At 43.2% G+C, this 17,613-nt stretch overlaps 1 protein-coding gene and 1 non-coding gene across 2 annotated transcripts in view; one reads left to right on the top strand and one right to left on the bottom strand.

Moving 5' to 3' along the window:
* The first annotated feature begins 381 nt into the window (after nucleotides 1-381).
* Nucleotides 382-488, top strand: LOC126501011 (U6 spliceosomal RNA). Its single transcript, XR_007591483.1, has one exon. It is a non-coding gene; the product is annotated as a U6 spliceosomal RNA (small nuclear RNA).
* A 5,592-nt stretch (nucleotides 489-6,080) lies between these two features.
* Pkd1l1 (polycystin 1 like 1, transient receptor potential channel interacting) overlaps nucleotides 6,081-17,613 on the bottom strand; it is a 109,229-nt gene continuing 97,696 nt past the window's right edge. The window contains exons 49-51 of the mRNA XM_050141092.1: nucleotides 16,386-16,544; nucleotides 15,447-15,617; nucleotides 6,081-6,771 (exon numbers count right to left, since the gene is read on the bottom strand). Coding sequence (XP_049997049.1) covers nucleotides 6,754-6,771; nucleotides 15,447-15,617; nucleotides 16,386-16,544 — 348 coding nt within the window. The 3' untranslated portion in view covers nucleotides 6,081-6,753. The remainder of the gene's footprint in view (nucleotides 6,772-15,446; nucleotides 15,618-16,385; nucleotides 16,545-17,613) is intronic.

A 17,613-nucleotide genomic window follows, 5' to 3' on the forward strand; every position in this document is an offset into this window, starting at 1 on the left:
CCTCCAACACTGAAGCTCAACTACTGAATTCATTATTACTGAATTATGTGACGGATAGAGTGTTGAATGAAGAAATAAAATATTTTAGAGATGATAATGACATTGATGAGATATAAACACACAGATGAATGGAGCAGGGGATCAGTTCAAGACATTGAAAAACAACTCAGAAATGCAGGGACAAAATCAGAAACATGTATAATAAAGTGTCAGTAAGGAAACCAAGATTTTGGAAAAAAAGACCCAAATAGAAATACTGGAAATGAAATACATTTCAACTAGTTAAAAACAAAAACATAACCACCTTCTCAACAGACTGGATTCAGCAGAAGAAAGTGGAGGAAAAAAAGAATAGACTATGACATTCAAAAATCAATGAAGGTGCTCGCTTCGGCAGCACATATACTAAAATTGGAACGATACAGAGAAGATTAGCATGGCCCCTGCGCAAGGATGACACGCAAGTTCGTGAAGCATTCCATATTTTTAAAAAGAAATAAAGAAGGAATAAAGGAAGGAAGGAGAGAAGACAGTAAAAAAAAAATCAATGAAGAAAAGTGTGTGACTATAATATCCATGAATTGTGGGGTACAACTGGAGACAAACTTAAAAATTCACAGGATTGTAGTGTGCTGCATGGCAGATTTAGCTTTTACTCAGATAAAAATGGCTTATATGCTGCACGGTGCTTCCCAGAGTTGAGGTAGTTTAGGATGGCTCCCACTGGGCAGTCTCAGAGGCAGTAAACATTGGCCCTAGCCATGCCCACTTAGCAAAAAGAAAAAACAAATAGAAAGAAAGAAGGAAAGAAAGAAAGAAAGAAAGAAAGAAAGAAAGAAAGAAAGAAAGAGAGAGAAAGGAGGGAAGAAAAAGATGCTTCTGGTCAGAAAATAATTACAGATACACAATAAAAACAGATTCAGATTAAAAAAAAGACCTCTAAATGGGTCACAGTGTTGGGAGAGAGAAGAAAAAGAGTATAGAGAGTTATAAAAAGAAGTAAACCATTTTTTAAAAAAATAAAACAAAGTCTTTAAAGAGACAGTAAACTTGTAGAAAAAGCAATAGGAATAAAGAAAAATAAGCCACATAAATATGAAATATACACAGAAAGTCTGGATATGTTTATTATTGTGTTTTCTTTGAATTTTTTGACTGCAGAGAGACATTTGATTCTGGGGACTAAGAGCTAAACCAACATACATGTTTTAAAGGTTTCTTAACTTCAAAATTTGAGTCTAAGATATTTTGCTTTGGAAAAGATGTTCTGCTTTTGTTTCCAGAGAAGATGAGAACCTATGGGATTAATTCCAGATTAATGGAGTTTGATGAAGCAATACTCCCTGCAAGGTTGCTGTGAACACCCCTCAAAATTACTTTGCCCAACAAAAAGCAAGAAGCAGTTTGGAGAGAACTACACCCAAATTTCCTAAATAATTATTTATAAATGTTTACATTTAAAGGGGGATATCCTATAGAGATTTGCATTGGTATGGATCTTGCTTTATTGATACAAATTTAAGGTCAATTTTATTATATGTATATTTCTGGTCTTGACTAAGGTATTGTGTTTGTCCAGTTCAATTAAAAATGTAATGTATAACTAAGAAATATAGGTTAATAGATAGTCATCTATAATAGTAAAGCTTGTAGTCATGTTAATTAGGTTTTCTAGATATATAGAGATATAGTTCAGTTAGATAGGTATTCTTCAAATCTTTCAGAGACCTTTACAATATGGCATTTAAAATGTTTTAAAAACTTAGTACTTTTTTTTGACAATGAGACACATCTGCTCCTGGCAGCACCAATCTATTTGAGGATGATGATGAGCATCAGAGAGGCTCTTCATAGAGTTTGTTAGACATTTGGGCAAGAAACTGCTCTTGCCTGGACTGTTGGATGAACTGGACATGCAGGACCCACAGAGAAATGACTGCTGATCTTGCCTAAAGGTGAGACAGTCTGTTGGGGGGTCCCTATTTCATGAGTCTGTCAGACATTCTGCAGGACACAGAAGAAAGTGTCTGACAAACTGTCAATATAGGCAGAACTGTCTTTGAAATTTCCTGCTTCATGGAAATGTCTACTGGATACTATGGGCCTGTAGGCTGAAGATGGATGTTCTCATGTTACAGAAGAACTTTGGGTACAGGCAGCAAGATGTCTCTGTCAATTCTAGAGTTTTGGAAGTTGCTTACAATGAACTTCTGTTAACTTAGGTAATATATTCTTCTGGGATCTTTGATGGAGTTGAAGAATAGATAGTTATAGTTTTCCTGAGTAATGATAAAAGACATAAATATTGTAAGCATAATTCTTGCTTGTTAACTGTTTTGTTATATGTAATTTTACTATGTTAAAGTTAAAACCATCCTTTGTATTTAAAAAGAAAAATGGAGGTGATGTGGGATTCCCCTCTGTATGCCGTGAATACCATTGGTTAATAAAGAAGCTGTTTTGTGCGTGTGATAGGGTAGAGCAGAGCTATGCAGGGAAAACTAAACTGAATGCTGAAAGAAGGAAGGCAGAGTTGAGAGAAGCCATGGAGCTAACACCGGAGATAGACATTCAGGAACCTTGCCAGTAGGCCACCAGCCTTGTAATAAAATATAAAATAATGGAAATAGGTTAATTTTAGATATAAGAGCTAACTAGCAATAAGCTTAAGTGATTGGCCAAGCAGCGATTTAAATAATATATTAAAAGAAGATTTCACAGAATTAATGGAACAGAGATAAAAACAAAAGGCATGGAAAACTGGTTTAGTGATCCTGTAGCAGGAACCTCCTAAATCCAGGGAAAGAATTGGACATATAAGTAGAAGGTGCATTTAGAACCTCAAATGGGCCTGCCAGAGAAGGATCTCTATTCCACTATAGTCAAGATGCCAAAATTACAAAGAGGGAGGGAGGGATGGAGGGAGGGAGAGAGAGAGAGAGAATTAAAATCTGTAAAGAAGCATGCCAAGTAGCAAATACACTAGAATACCATCATTAGCAACCCCAGGAGCCAGGAAATAGTTCAAGCGCTGAATGTAAACAATTGTCCACTCAGATTGCTGTGTTCAGCAAAGCTGTCTCTTAAAATTGATGGAGAAATCAGATAGTGCAAGAGAAGCACAGATTGAATCAGTTGGTGACTGCCAAACCAGCTCTGCAGATGGTGCTTAAAGGGACAGCACACACAGTTAACAGCATACACAGTGGACAGAATACACTGTGGACAGCATACACAGTGGACAGCATACACAGTGGACAACATACAAGGTGGACAGCATACACGGTGGACAACATACAAGGTGGACAGCATACACGGTGGACAACATACAAGGTGGACAGCATACACGGTGGACAACATACAAGGTGGACAGCATACATGGTGGACAACATACAAGGTGAACAGCATACATGGTAAACAGCATACATGGTGGACAGCATACATGGTGGACAGCATACACAGTGGACAACGTACAAGGTGGACAGCATACATGGTAGACAACGTACACGGTGGACAGCATACATGGTAAAGGAAGGGAGACAGCATCACCATGAGAGTTTAAAACAGAATAAACTTCATGAGGATAAAAGATGAATACAAGAGAATCAAGAAAGAATCGATTGCATCCAGTGCAGCCAATCCCTGATAGAAGAAAGAAAGAAAAAAAATATCCAACCAAATAGAAAATAACCAAGACACACGAATTAATGAATCTCAATAATATTCCTAAATGTAAATGGTCTTAACTCTCTGGTTATATTTATATATAATTATATCCCAAATTTTATCAGAAATGTAAACCCTTGACTTGTAGATCTCTATAAATTCTAAAGCCTTGTAAATTGTGTCTTAAAGAACTTTGTCCAATTAAAAATTGAATACTATAGGAAATAGCAATAGTACATTTAATGTGTCTATTTTTTCTTCACTTGAAAAATTAAAAAAGAACAGATTGGTGGTAGGAATGTGGAAGAGTTTGGAGTTACAGATTAGAAAAGAAATACAATTAATGGAGAAAAAAAGACAATGTAAAGATGCCTAACAATATTCTGCTATGCTCATAGGTGGGTGCCTAGTCCAGTTGTCATCAGAGAGGCTTCATCCAGCAACTGATAGAAACAGATGCAGACCCACAACCAAACATTAATTAGAAATCCAGGAGGGGGGAAATTATAGGAGCCAAAGCAGTCAAGGACACCACCAAATGCAAAGAATCAACTAACCTGGGCTAATAGGGGCTCACAGGAGCTCACAGGGACTGAACCAACAACCAGGGAGCCTGCATGGAACTGACCTAGGCCCTCTGCATATATGTGACAATTGTGTAGCTTGGTCCTCTTATGGGACTCCTAACTCTTTTACTGGATTTTGGGACCCTATTACTCATACTGGGTTGCCTTTCCCCATCTTCATACATGGGACAGTGCCTAGTCTTATTGCAACTTGATATGCTGTGTTTTGTTGATATTCATGGGAGACCTGCCCTTTCCTGAACAGAAATGGAGGAGTGGATTGGGGAGTGAGAACAGAGGAGGGTGGGGGAAAGGGCTGGGAGGAGAGAAAAGGGGGAAACTGTGGCCAGACTATAAAATAAAAATAAAAGACATAAAATGTTGTAAGCAAAGACTAGCTGGCCATTTGATAAGAGTGAAGAATACCACAAAGAAATAGGTTTGCAAAAGTAAAGGCCAGGCTCATGGGACTTCAGAGGGAAGCAGGGACTCTACTAGAAATCAAAAGAGAGGCCACCATTTCACACCCTGGCAAAGAATCTGGCTACATAGCGCTCACATTGTGACATTTGCATGAAGCTAAATTCAGAAGTAATTGATGGAGGAAATTCAAAACAGCAAAGTATTGGGTCAATGGAACGGTTACTGCTCAGTGTGTTTGATCTGAGTTATGGTGAGAATTTAAAGCAAGAAGCAGAGCAGAAAGATGTGAATGATATGTAATTTGTCCAAGAAGTATGAATATATCTAAGGTTTAAGATCAGGTGAGTGCCAACAAAGACATTGTAATTATGAAAGAGAATAGTCCCATTGAAGAGAGACAGTTCATTTTGCACCAGGACAAAACCAAAGGAGCCTTGACGGCCCATCTCACACTTGGAAGACTCTCAGTGTAAAACTGAAAACCTAATCTAAATACTTCCATCTAAGGAGAATTCCCGAGAAGATAGAGCCTCCTCCAGGGCACACCAGCTTAAATGGACCACCACAGGTAGCTCAGTGGTTGCTGTGGCTGTGGCCCCAGGGGACCAGGCCAGGCCTTAAGCTGGAAGCACAGCCTGGTATTGTTTGCCCACTGCTAGCTTTGCAGAGATGTAGAAAGTAAGAGTTTCAGGGTCTCACAGCCTTGCGATGAGGATTCAGGAAAAGCTGGCAAGGCCAGGCAATGCATAGCAAGGTCAGAGTTCCTGCAGAGAAGAGGTCAAGAGAGGTCACTGTGTGAAGCTGCAGAGGTGAAATTCAAGTTGCAATGTCTATCCCAGTTGGAGATGTCAGAAACAGGGGACACTGTCAAGATACCAGGTGGATCCAGTTCAAGAGAGAACCCATGTCTGTTGCAGGAAGAAAACTGTAGGTGCGGATTTATTGGTGCTCAGTGTTTATCAGTCTGCAATGGAGATGGGCCACCACATTGCTAATGTGTAACAAGACTTTCATTTCGGGATTGGCCTCTGTCTTGTAACGTAGGCCTCTGACCCTGTGGAACTCCCAGGACTCAAGCCCTTCCTTTTATTTCCAAGGCCCTTGTCTTCTTGAAGCAGACCGACCCTGAATACAAGGCCAGACTTAAGATCTGGGGAAGAATTTTTACTGAATAACAGTTATGACCTCACTTTAACAACAGCAAAAGATGCTGAATGAAGACGTTCTCCCCAAATGATGAAATCAGGACATCTTGTCCTGAGGAGAGAATCTCAAGTCTTTGAAAACATATTCTTTCCTAGCCTCAGGTCAATGAAGAACCCAAGTGTACCCAAAATAGACCATGATCTCGCCTCAGCACAAATGTTTCCATTTATTTTGGGGCTCATTGACAAAATGTACATCCAGAAAGAATGGGAATTAGACCTTGCTGACAGCAGACACTTTGCCAGTGTTTTCCTAGCAAGGCAGATGGGGTACACATTCTATCCAGGAGCGCCCATCAGTTCAAATCATAAAGGCAGTTTATGCTGGTAATATACACATAACATTCTCTGCAGCCACTGGCTGGCTGAGTTTCCTATGCCAATGTATCTATAGGACACAGTCTGCCTGAGCATTTCACAGCAAAAAATATATGGAAGTGCGTATTGTGCTGTTAAGGAGCAAGTCTTTGCTCACGCAACCATGACGTCATGAACGTGGCTTACAGTTCAAGCAGGTTTTGTCTCTGTGTCTGGGTGAGCTTGTCCTCGCCACACATCCTGCCTGTGGCTGTGGAGGAGACACTGCTTACAGATATAGGCACATTACTGTGATCTTGTAGAATTCAGGGTTCTGAAGCTTCCAGAAGGACTCCAGCTTACAGGATCTGAAAGCAGAAACCTCTGCCTTCCCTCCCATGCCCAAGAGCTTGGTAGCATGGAAACACATGTTTCAGGGTCACAGTGAGGCCGGAATCTCACAAGCAACGAGCAGCTCAGGATGGCTGGAAGCTGGGCTCAGCAGGTATCTTGTGTGGAGTGTTCACCTTGCAAACACAGCTGCGAAGAAGATGGCCGGGAGCTGGAGAAACCTGATGTCTAGGATAGTCTTGTCTTTACTGCCATTCTCTTGTCTGCCGGGAAAATCATGAATATTTTAAATTAATTTCTCAGTTAATACATAGCCCTCCCTATGAATACTTCTTGCTGGTACCAGTCAGGGTTTGTTCTCTTCAGCATCTACATGGCCACTTAGAATCATTTGGTACTCCAGTTCTGGGGGATCCAATGCCCTCTTCTGGCCTCTGTGGGTACTGCACACACACAGGCGCACATGTGTTCACATAAAATAAAATAATAAACATTTAAAAAGAATATTGGTACATTTGTGTGAGTTGACTTCTGGGACCTGTGTCATCCCCTCTGCCATTGTCACACAGTATTTATTACTGTGGTTATGTAAAGTGCAGCTCCTTCCTGCGCCAGGCACCGGATTCCTCCCTCTTGACTATGACTCAGCATCCTAGGAATCAGTAGCTACTTGTACGAGTCACAAATTGTGTCATCCAGAGGTTTCAAAACAGGAGAATTGGGCCCTACAGGCAAAGGATGTTGATGTGTGTTTCAAAGGTCTGCACACATTCCTGAACTTTCTGATCTAGTTTTCTTACTCTTGCCAGGCAGCAGGACCAGGCTGATGGGGAAAATACCACAAGTTTTTGCAAGGATACAAGGAGAGACTACAAGAGAGAGGCCTTATGACCACAAATGTCTGGAAAACTACTCAAGGCACACCTACTACAAAGAAAGGCTTTCTGAGGCCACACCTTGATCAAGGACAAGAGCTAGTGTGTTCATAATTTTAACTTCTTGTACTGTAAGTAAAACCTATAGTAGTGAGAGAAGTCAAGGAGACTGCTGGCCAGAATCAGTTTGTACAACTTTATTCTACATTTTCCCAAAGTCTCAACAGTAGATAAAAACATCATGGCATCCTCACGGTGATTGGTGACATGGCTATGGGAGGCCCTCACATGCTACCTGCAACCCGGAGTCTCTATCTTCCACTTGAGGCAAACCCAATGGGAGGCAGGATGACCTCTGTACCATAGAAACCCTTGAAACTGCTCCAGTTTTCCTTTTCCTTGATCCTGCTTGAAACGAAATAACCACCATCTTGCCATTGGATAGCAGATAGCTTTGGGCATGCCTGTTAGTGGTGACATTAATGCAGAAGCTCCTGGGGCATTGTTTACTGTTAGGGACACTGGCTGCCAAACTGCTAGAGACATGGAGTCTGTGTTTTCCCACCGGTGTTGTGTTGGTGACATGGCTGAGGTGAGCCTTAGGGGGTTCCCACATGATCTACAAGGATCCCTGCCTCACAGGCCACCAATGTACATCCCTGTTTTCTGTTACTTTTGTGGCCCTGTGGATAGTCTTTGGCAACCACGCAGTGCTTAGGGAAAAGACCACTGTATTCCTATTTGAAATTGTCACTTTAGTGGAAGAAATTAATCTTTGGGTATTGCACAGTCTGATGGGGGGGGGACGACAAAACTGAGATGATCAGCTTCTCATATCAAGTACTAGAGCTTAAATATTCCCTGTTTAAAAAAATTTTTGCTTCTATATATGTGTGTGAGTGTAGTGTATGCATGTGAGTGCATGTGTGTGAGCACGTGTGTATATATATATGTATATACATGATTGTGTTTATGGATACATGGGGGTGTGTGCTGAATGCACATGTATGCTCATGGACCATCTTAAGTGTGGAGGTCAGAGGACAACCTGCAGGAGTAGGTTCTCTCCTTGAGAAGTCAGAGACTGAGCTCAGGTTGCCTGGCTTGGTCGCAGGTTCCTTTACCCACCAAGATTCTTTGTGGGTCCCAAGCATCACTTTTATATTAGCTCTACAGACTAAAAGGAGAAAGTGAAAAAAGTATTTGAGTATTTCACTTTACTTTTATCCAAGAGGCGGAATTTCTAGGAATAGCAGAATTAATGTGAAACCGTGTGAACCTTGTCTCAGAAATTTACATGGCATAAATGTTTGTGATGGGCTATTTTCTCCCCAAAAAGAGAAAATGTTGATGTGCTAATCTTCAGTGCCCAGAAATTATGGCTTTTGTGGGAAGTGAGATGCGTTCATCACAGTGGGCTCTAATCCAGCACACTTTACGTGTCTTTACGTAAAGAGAAAACCTGACCATGGAGAAACACAGACAAGAGAGGAGGGATATCCATTAGAACGAGGTTGCCCCAAGCCATGGAGTGTCCAGAAGCTGGGGGAAAAGTCCAGCAAGCTCTTTCCATCTGAGCCATGGACCTCAGTCTTCAGACTGTGAGATGTCATATTTCTGACAGTGATATTTGTTACCTCACTCCAGTGAACTAATACAGCCCCTTTATCTAGCATTTAGGGACAATCGTTATTGAAGTTTGCTCTAAGCCAATGAGACAAAAACTGCTTCAGAAAAGCAGCTGGTTCATAATACATTCTAATCCTGGAAAATGCAAAGACTCCAGTCTTGTGGCCCACCCCCCACTACAGAGAATGTCGTTTTTTTAAATAAATTCCATGCTCGCAGTGACACAGAAGTCCTGGTTTATCTCCAATGTCACGAATGCTAGGCTAGCTAGCACGCATCCGAAGAAAGGGGGCGTGCGTACCAATATTTCAACTTCGCTGGCGCTTGCGTGCCAGAAGGGGGATAAATCAGGAGCTGCAGAATGTTTCTCCCTGTGCAGCCACTGCAGCAGACACAGTGTGGAAGCTGAGAATTCTTATCTTGGAAGGCTCTCCGCTTCAGCATCGATGGCTGAGTTTTACGTTTCTTGCACTCCTGATACACCCAATAGTCGTAAATCACATCTAAGCAGTTCTATTAAGTTTAACGAGCTTTTCTTGTGATGTCCAGCCAAGGGGGGAAAAATACCAAGATATACTTAAAAACAAAGAAAAGCTTAAGGGAAAAAAATGTCTTCTAAGAACTATTAAATCTATTGGGCACCATGGTGACCCTGTCCTTGTGCGGTCCCCGGGCTTGAGCAACACAAGAGACTCTTTCAAAAAGCTTTTCAGTGGAAAATTGTTTCAAACTTAGAAAAAAAAAACATAAGAAAAACCCCAAAGTGCTCACAAACCCTGCCCTTGGAGTTCTCCATCAACCTTTGCCCTGTTTGGCTTAGCTTTTGGTTCTTTTTAGCCATAGGCTTTGTCCATCACTTTCTGCTTGATAATCAGTTTGCTAAGCATTTACTGTGTGCCTCCAGGAGTAGAGAAGACACAGATTGTGATGTAACTCTCTCAGCGCAGGCAGAGACAGACAGGAAGATCATTTTTACTTGAGTCCCAGAACACAGCCGCTCCTGGCTTGTTAAACATCTCCTGGGAATGGCGGGGTGCATTCCTCGGGGAGCCTCTCACTTTCATTAGTGAATGCACTGTTCGTGGCCCCTTTCCATTTCATGGAAGAAGCCCATCGTACCCAGAGCTAAATGGGCACAAAGGTTGCCAGATTCTTGCTCATCTTTCTGAGATTTTCTGCTGTTTAGTGTTGCTCGCCATTGCCTCCTTAGTGCCCAGAGTGGTGACAGGCACACTCATGAACCTTGACGCCTGTTTTTGGTAGTATAGATTAAGCCCATACAGAGAAAGAAGAATATGTTCATATATTAACTTCGTTTGCCAATGACACAGTGCCCTTTGTTTTAGGGAGGGCACGTGGTACGAGGCTGCACTCTGCACCCAGAGGCCCCTCTGTAGTTAGAAATGAATCACTGTCAACAGGAGCTCAGTGGTGGGGACCTTGAGACTTCTATGCCCACACCAGAAGGAGCAGGACCATTCAGGGCCCTCTGCTTTCCTCGTGTGAGGGCTGGGGTGGATTTACTTGAAGCACAGCCTGCCTCACCCTCCAGAATTCCAGCTCAGTGTGTTAAATTACCTTACCCCCCCCCCCCCCCGCATCAGTAAGATAGTACCACATGACCGAAGGGTAGTGTTGCGGATGCCAGCTATAAGCACCAAGTCTATCAGTGACACCCAACCTTCTGAAGGCTGTGACCCTTTCATATAGTTCCTCAGGCTGTGGTGACCCCCAACCATAAAATTAGTTTGTTGCTACCTCATAGCTGCATTTTTGTTACTGATATGAATCATAACACAAATATCTGACATGTGGGGTCATGACCCACAGGTTGAGAAGCGCTGGTCTAGACAGAGGCTCACTGTGAAGCTGGGTGCTCTAAATTATCCCCATGGTACCTCACAAACTGGCAAAGGAAAGGAAAGAACAGCAAGAAATGAACGGCGAGCTTCAGAATTCAAGTGCATAGTTCAAACCTGCCCAAAAGCAGAGCCTCTGGCCTCTGCACAGGATGTTTCTCTGCAAGCACAGGAGGCCTGCGCTGCATTCCCCAGATGCAGAACATTAACCTAAATTTTCCACCTACAAAAACTTCTCTTCTTCCTTCCTGGCAGAAGGAGATTAAGTAATTACACTTAAAAAATATTCTGTGTTGAGCCGGGCAGTGGTGGCACACGCCTTTAATCCCAGCACTCGGGAGGCAGAGGCAGGCAGATAGATCTCTGTGAGTTTGAGGCCAACCTGGTCTATAAGAGCCAGTTCCAGGACAGGCTCCAAAAGCTACAGAGAAACCCTGTCTCGAAAAAACAAACAAAACAAAACAAAAAATATTTTGTGTTAGGAATGGGAGCCAGGGTCTTATGTGTGATTGACAGGTGCTCTGTGGAGGAGCTGCATGTGCCCCACTTGAGTCGATCAACTGTGTCCTGAGATAAAGTGTCCCCTTCTGGCTGACTCTCCCTGACTGAACTGCATCACAAAAGCCAAGTCGAGAGGAAATCTTATGGGGCAAAACCCCCATAGCATCTCCCAATTGCCCCTGTGTACTCAGGCCTGGCTAGCATCTGCAGAGAAGGGGCACACAGAGTGGCCAGGGCCCTGGACCACAACAAGAAGCGAAGCAAGAACTTTCCTTTGACTGTAGGTGGAGGTAGCTAAAAGGCAAGGGAGAGCCAAGAATCACAGAATGAGCAATGAGCCAGGGGCGAGAAGAGGCGGTGGGCCTGGCAGCCACAGCGTTCTGGTGCTCTGAGTCACTTGAGCACAAAGAACAATGCAGCTTGCAGGTGGTTAGTGATAGCTCCGGGCAGCCTCGCCTGCTTTTTTAGAGCGATACCAATCTTAATTATTATTGGTTAAGATGAAAAACAACTGCCCCGGAGTTAGGAAAATCAAATGGGTCCTGTTCTTGGTTTCCATCACACAAAGGGGAGTCTGTTCTGCAAACCCAGTTGGGCTTGGCCTGCTCGGGGACCACTGACACCCAGCTTTTTCCCAGAAGGACAGCTAACTCGTGCTGCGGAACCTGGGTGCTACAGGCGCTGGCAAACCCAGCTACTGTGGCTTGTGTGTAATACGCTTTTGATAAATGCTTCATAAAGTGCCTGTTCAGAAAACAATTGCGTTTTCCCGTGGGAGGGGAGTAAAATTGATGATTGTGGTAGTGCCAAGCACTTCATGTCACACAAGAACAGCTTGTCCTTGGGGCACAGATTACAAGTATGAGTCTTTGCAGTCTCTGGCATGAATACGGCAGAGTGTTAGGAAACCAGCACGGAGTCTGATGCATAGAGAATACGGAAGGGCTCGCATCATGCATATGGAAACTCCTCAGACACACTTGGCGATTCTGGCCCTTAGAGTCATGACATTGATGTCCATAAGTGTACTTACAGGGGACAGTGGGAGGAGATTTATGTCTTAGCAAAGCTCCAGTGAGAGCTGGAGATGCAGCTCTGCCTAGAGTTCTTGCCTCAACTGTTAAAAAAAAAAAACAAACCCTCAAGCGCACTTGAGGTCCGCAGCTTGAGGCCCAGTGTCTGTCTGTATCCACAGAGATACCTTCTTTAAAAGGGTCAATCCCTTTTAAAAGAGGGCTTTAGACATTAGGAAGAGACACTGAATTTCACTAAAAACAGATGTAGTGAGTCAAATGATATTTTACTCTTGTTTTGGTGAAGGGGTGTTAATATATTTTTAATACAAAAAAAGTAATCTTAATTTAAAACTCATAATCATGGGATATTGTTCTTTTAGTCTGATGCTGGATCTTGCTTGCTAGTGTTTATGTAGATGGTTTTTGGTGTCAAAATCAGTACAGCTGGTAGGTTTTTGAAGTTTGGGATATCTTGCTATAGTTTTTAATCAATGTATTTCTTGTTCTAAGACAACACATTTGAAAGGTTTCTTCCGTGTGTCGAGGAACAGTTTGCAGGCACCCTGGGCTTGGCTTTTCCATAGGAGCATGACTTTTACTTGGGCCACATCTGGCTTGTGGTTTCAAGGGTGCCCATCCCAACTCTGCTTCACCTCCCTCTCTTTTCTGGTCAATTTCGCTGTGTGGGGTTATATACAGCCATCTTGTCTTCCCTAAGATTTTGTCACTCACTCAATGTCCCCAAATGTGTTTCCTATTTTCCCTTTGTATTGTATACACTTGCATCCGCCGTCACCCACGTACTTCGCTGTAGGACAGCTGACGGCTTACAAGGTCACCTCGAAAGAGCCACTTTGTCTTGCTGCTGGCTCCGCTCAGTTGCGCCTCATGTTGACCATTCCCACCCTCCTGCTTTGCTGAGTGCATGCAAATTTTGCTGCTGAACTGGGTTGAATATAGACGGTTTCCCCTCAATCAGCTGTTCCTGGAAGTACTGATTTGCTAGAACAGGCCAGCCCGGTTCTACCCTTATTTTCCTCAGATCTCACGGCATGGACATTCGCATGGTTCTCTTCCTGCTCTGACAGTTTACTATAAACTTTTCAGTTTTTTCATGTTACAGAGGCTGTGGGAACCTCTTGTTCTTTCTCTCTGCATATGTGCATTCTGGCTTTTTAAGTGTGTCATGCGGTTGACCATTCTATTTCTTATTCTCAAAAATTATGCTTTTCCTTTCGTGTGTACCACTGAGATGAACCTTTGGATCACTTTAGTAATTAGAATAATAATCGTAAAGTGGAGCTTTTTAAACCATGTAGAAGCAGCCCGTGACGCTATCTCGTCAGCAAAAGAATGACATTCTTACTTTAAGTCTAGTGTCTTAACATTTACCCTAGTTTAAAGAGATCTAAATCCACTTTTTTTAAACCCTGGGATATGAGTTCCTTTTTGGATATGTGAATGAATAGTCCCTGACTTATAATAATTGAAAGTACAATTTTTCAGTGTTAAGGTGATGGCTCAGAGTTCAAAGATTAAAAGGTAGCACTACCCTTGCAAAGGACTCCGGTTCATTTCTCAGCACCAGCATTTAGTGGCTCCCAAGTGCCTCTAAGTTACAGTTCCGCAGGATCTGACTAGCCATGCCCTATTCTGGTCTCCATGTGCACCAGTGCACATAAACTCATGCAAGCACACACATACACATAAAGACCGGTGATAAATGGATGGTAGATACATAGATAGAATGAGAGATAGATAGATGATAGATAGATAGATAGATAGATAGATAGATAGATAGATAGATAGATAGATCTTTTCAGAAACAATGGCACTTTCTATAGAGGCCATAAAGCATCACAGACCCTGACTAGTTCTACTGAGACTTGGTCCTGTGCCACGCTGTGTTGCTTATTCTGCTGCTCGGCAGTCCTGGTGGATCAAATGCCTCTCTGTGCACCATTTCAAGTTATAGTAGGTATTTTGGGATGGAGCCCCATTGTCAGTGGAGAAACATCTGTATAGACCTGAATCCTTACCCTCTCTCTGACTTATTCTCCTTTTCAGATTTCTCTGTACATTATTATTCCTAAAATAAATTTTAACCTTTTTTTTTTAAAAAATTACTTTTGCTGAGTTTTCTCAGGCCCTCACTCTTTGCTCATTTTCATGCAAATCTATTCTTATTCTTCTCTTTACTGTGTATAGAAATGCATTTCTCTATGTCTGTGGATATAGAGAAACTTCTTTCTTCTTTCGCATCAACTTTGTCTTTTGTTTTTTGTTTTTTCAAGACAGGGTTTCTCTGGGTAGTCCTGGCTGTCCTGGAACTTGCTCTATAGATCAGGCTGGCCTTGAACTCACTGAGATTCACTTGAACTCGAGAGCCTCTGCCTCGCGAGTGCTGGGATTAAAGGCACATGCTACCACTGCCCAGGGGACCTTGTTCTTTTTTTTTTTTTTTTTTTTCATCTTTGCGCTATTTCTTCTTAGCTTTGTACTCCACTTTGAAATAATAATTTTCTTCACTATTTTTCATGAGAGAATGCCTTGCTTGCAGTAGTCACTCTTCTGTGGCAATTGCTTTTAGATAATGTTCCTTTGCCCTCGCCTTTGATTGGCAGCTCCGGATGTACCAATCTGGAGCCCCGTGCATGCTCTTGCACACGGCAGCATCCAGATGCACATCTTTTCCTCCCTGTTCTAATCCTCAGTGCGCTCATCAGCAGGCTGTTTAGCACTGCCCGTCACATTCTGTGTGAGCAGACATCCCTCATCTCTGCGAGATGCGCTTTCCATTTCTGCGCCTCGGTCCCTTTATTGATTACAGTTAGAATGGGAAAGGATGGGGCATATAGATATCCACGGCACTACTTGGAAACTTGAAGTCTTGCCATACATTTTAAATAATTTAAGTAATTCTGGCCAAAGCACATCTTCACACTAATGTATTCTTACATTAGAGGGGTTTTATACAAATCTACCTTGTGATTTCAAACCAACTTTAGAATATAAAATTTGCGTGTAGAAAGTTAAAAAATAATTTGCGTAGTCTTACCGCAGTAGCATGGTACCCTGGAATGCCGACGAGAGGACTGTCCTCTGTCCTTGGCTCCACTGTCCTCCCCCACTGGTTTTCTAGGCTAGAGAGTTCTAGGCTTTCAGACAAACCATCAATCTTTAGCAGAAGTTCATCCAATAGGCTTGAAAATTCATCCAGGTAATAATTCTTAGGGGAAGAAAATGAGATTGGTAAAGGCATACAAGAATGCAAAATTTTTGTTTTGCCCTCATTATCTGAATTATTCAGTGATGTCAACTTTAGACAGTTTTCCCTGTTATAAGATATTAAGAACCCAGAAGATTTGGATGCTGGGCCGGCTTCTTTCTGTCGGCCTCGGTTCCTTCATGTATGGTTTGTGCACACACTGTTTCATTCATAAAGTGTTACCACCGATGACGCTTTGACAAAGGGCCACTGAATGGATCTGAAGTCATAATGGGCACATGATGGGCAGTAAGCCCTATCCAAACACATGGTGCGATGACTGCTTTTCGCGGGCTTCAGGGCCACATGGAATTCTGTATACACAGCGGTCACGGATGACGGCTGAGAAGTCACTGTGAAAATACCTAGATTGGACTTGTTTGTATTAGTGTCTGGAGTGCCCAAGCCGAAGTGTCAAGGGCCCCATGATTTAGGTAGAAGTTTGGGTCTGATAGCCAGCGCCAAAAGCAAGTGAGTAATTCAAGGAAAACCTGGAGACTCTACGTTTTCAACAGTACAGGATGTAGTGAGCAGCGGCGGAGTCCGCGAACCCTGCGACCTCTTTAGTATTTCAAGGGGAGCGTCTACGAGATCCACTAGGGTTGAGCCTTTGCGGTAATAATTGGTATGGATCCACAGTGATGCTCTTCTAGCAGAAGGCAAGCCTGCATGGTAGTGTCAACAACCTGAGTGTGTCACTGCTTCCTGCTCCAAGGTCACACAGCTTACCTGATCTGTAGCCACCTCAGTCTCCTCCAGAGTTGTTTCCAGTCCCAAAATGGCGAGGACTTTATGCCATGCATAAACAGCGACATTTGTAAGTGTCACATGAGATTTTCTTTGAGAAGACTTTCCTTTTCGGAAAAAAGTCAGGAGGGAAGCCCTCAGCTGGAAGAGAAAGAGAGAGAGAGAGAGAGAGAGAGAGAGAGAGAGAGAGAGAGAGAGAGAGAGAAGAGAGAGAGAGAGAGAGAGAGAGAGAGAGAGAGAGAGAGAGANGAGAGAGAGAGAGAGAGAGAGAGAGAGAGAGAGAGAGAGAGAAGAGAGAGAGAGAGAGAGAGAGAGAGAGAGAGAGAGAGAGAGAGAGAATTCTGTGTCACCAAGCTATGGAATGACTGTCAATGTGATAAACTATGAAGTGGACATTACATCCACTGCTGATGCTGAAGGACTTCTCAGGAAGCTTGGCAAAACAAAATTAGGAAAACGCCACTCAGGTGTTGAACTTTGGTTTGAGCTCAGCAGTGAGAGCCTATCTTACCCTGAAGCACACTGCTGTCGTCTCACGGAGGTGTTTCTGTGCAGGGCACACCACCTCAGCTGGAGTGTGGGCTGGTGTCTGGGAGACGGAAGAGAACCAGAGACCCAGCAGACTGTCGCGTCCTCGTGTGTGCTAATAAGAGGAGCCAACACTGTGCCCCAGATAGGAGTCCCTGGGCTATTGATTTCCTCACTGCCAACTGAGATGTGTTAGCTCACATCCCGTTTATTTTGGAAAACAGCTCAAACAAGCAAAATTTTAGCCATTTAGAGCCTGTCTGCTTTGGACGCCTCGGAGAACCTCACGTGGTCTGTCCATTGAAATGGAGAAGCTGTGCTGACAGGCCCCAGCAGCTAAAGCTTGCTAACTCGCTGACCCAGAGCCTCCTTCCCCTACTGCTGCTGAGCCACACCCTAGGAGCACGTCAGTACCCCTCCCTAAGACCTCCCTTCCCCCTTTCTTCTGGATTTCCATCGCCTGACTCCACTATAGCTTGCATGTATGTGTGGGGGGCAGGGTTCTACAGTGTGAGGGGCTTCTATGCGGAAATATGTCAAAACATCTCTAAAAAGTGTCCCGCCCTTGATCATCCCTTCAACCCTTGGCAGGATTGTGTGGGGACACCAAGAGCTGGGAGCACACACAGCTGGCAGATAGACACAGCAGGCCTGCACATCTGAGGGCTGGCTTCAAAGCACA

The sequence above is a fragment of the Alexandromys fortis genome, unplaced genomic scaffold, assembly GCF_014885135.2.
Source record: "Alexandromys fortis isolate MF-2015 unplaced genomic scaffold, M_Fortis_MF-2015_v1.1 scaffold_7, whole genome shotgun sequence".
Classification (NCBI taxonomy): domain Eukaryota; kingdom Metazoa; phylum Chordata; class Mammalia; order Rodentia; family Cricetidae; genus Alexandromys; species Alexandromys fortis.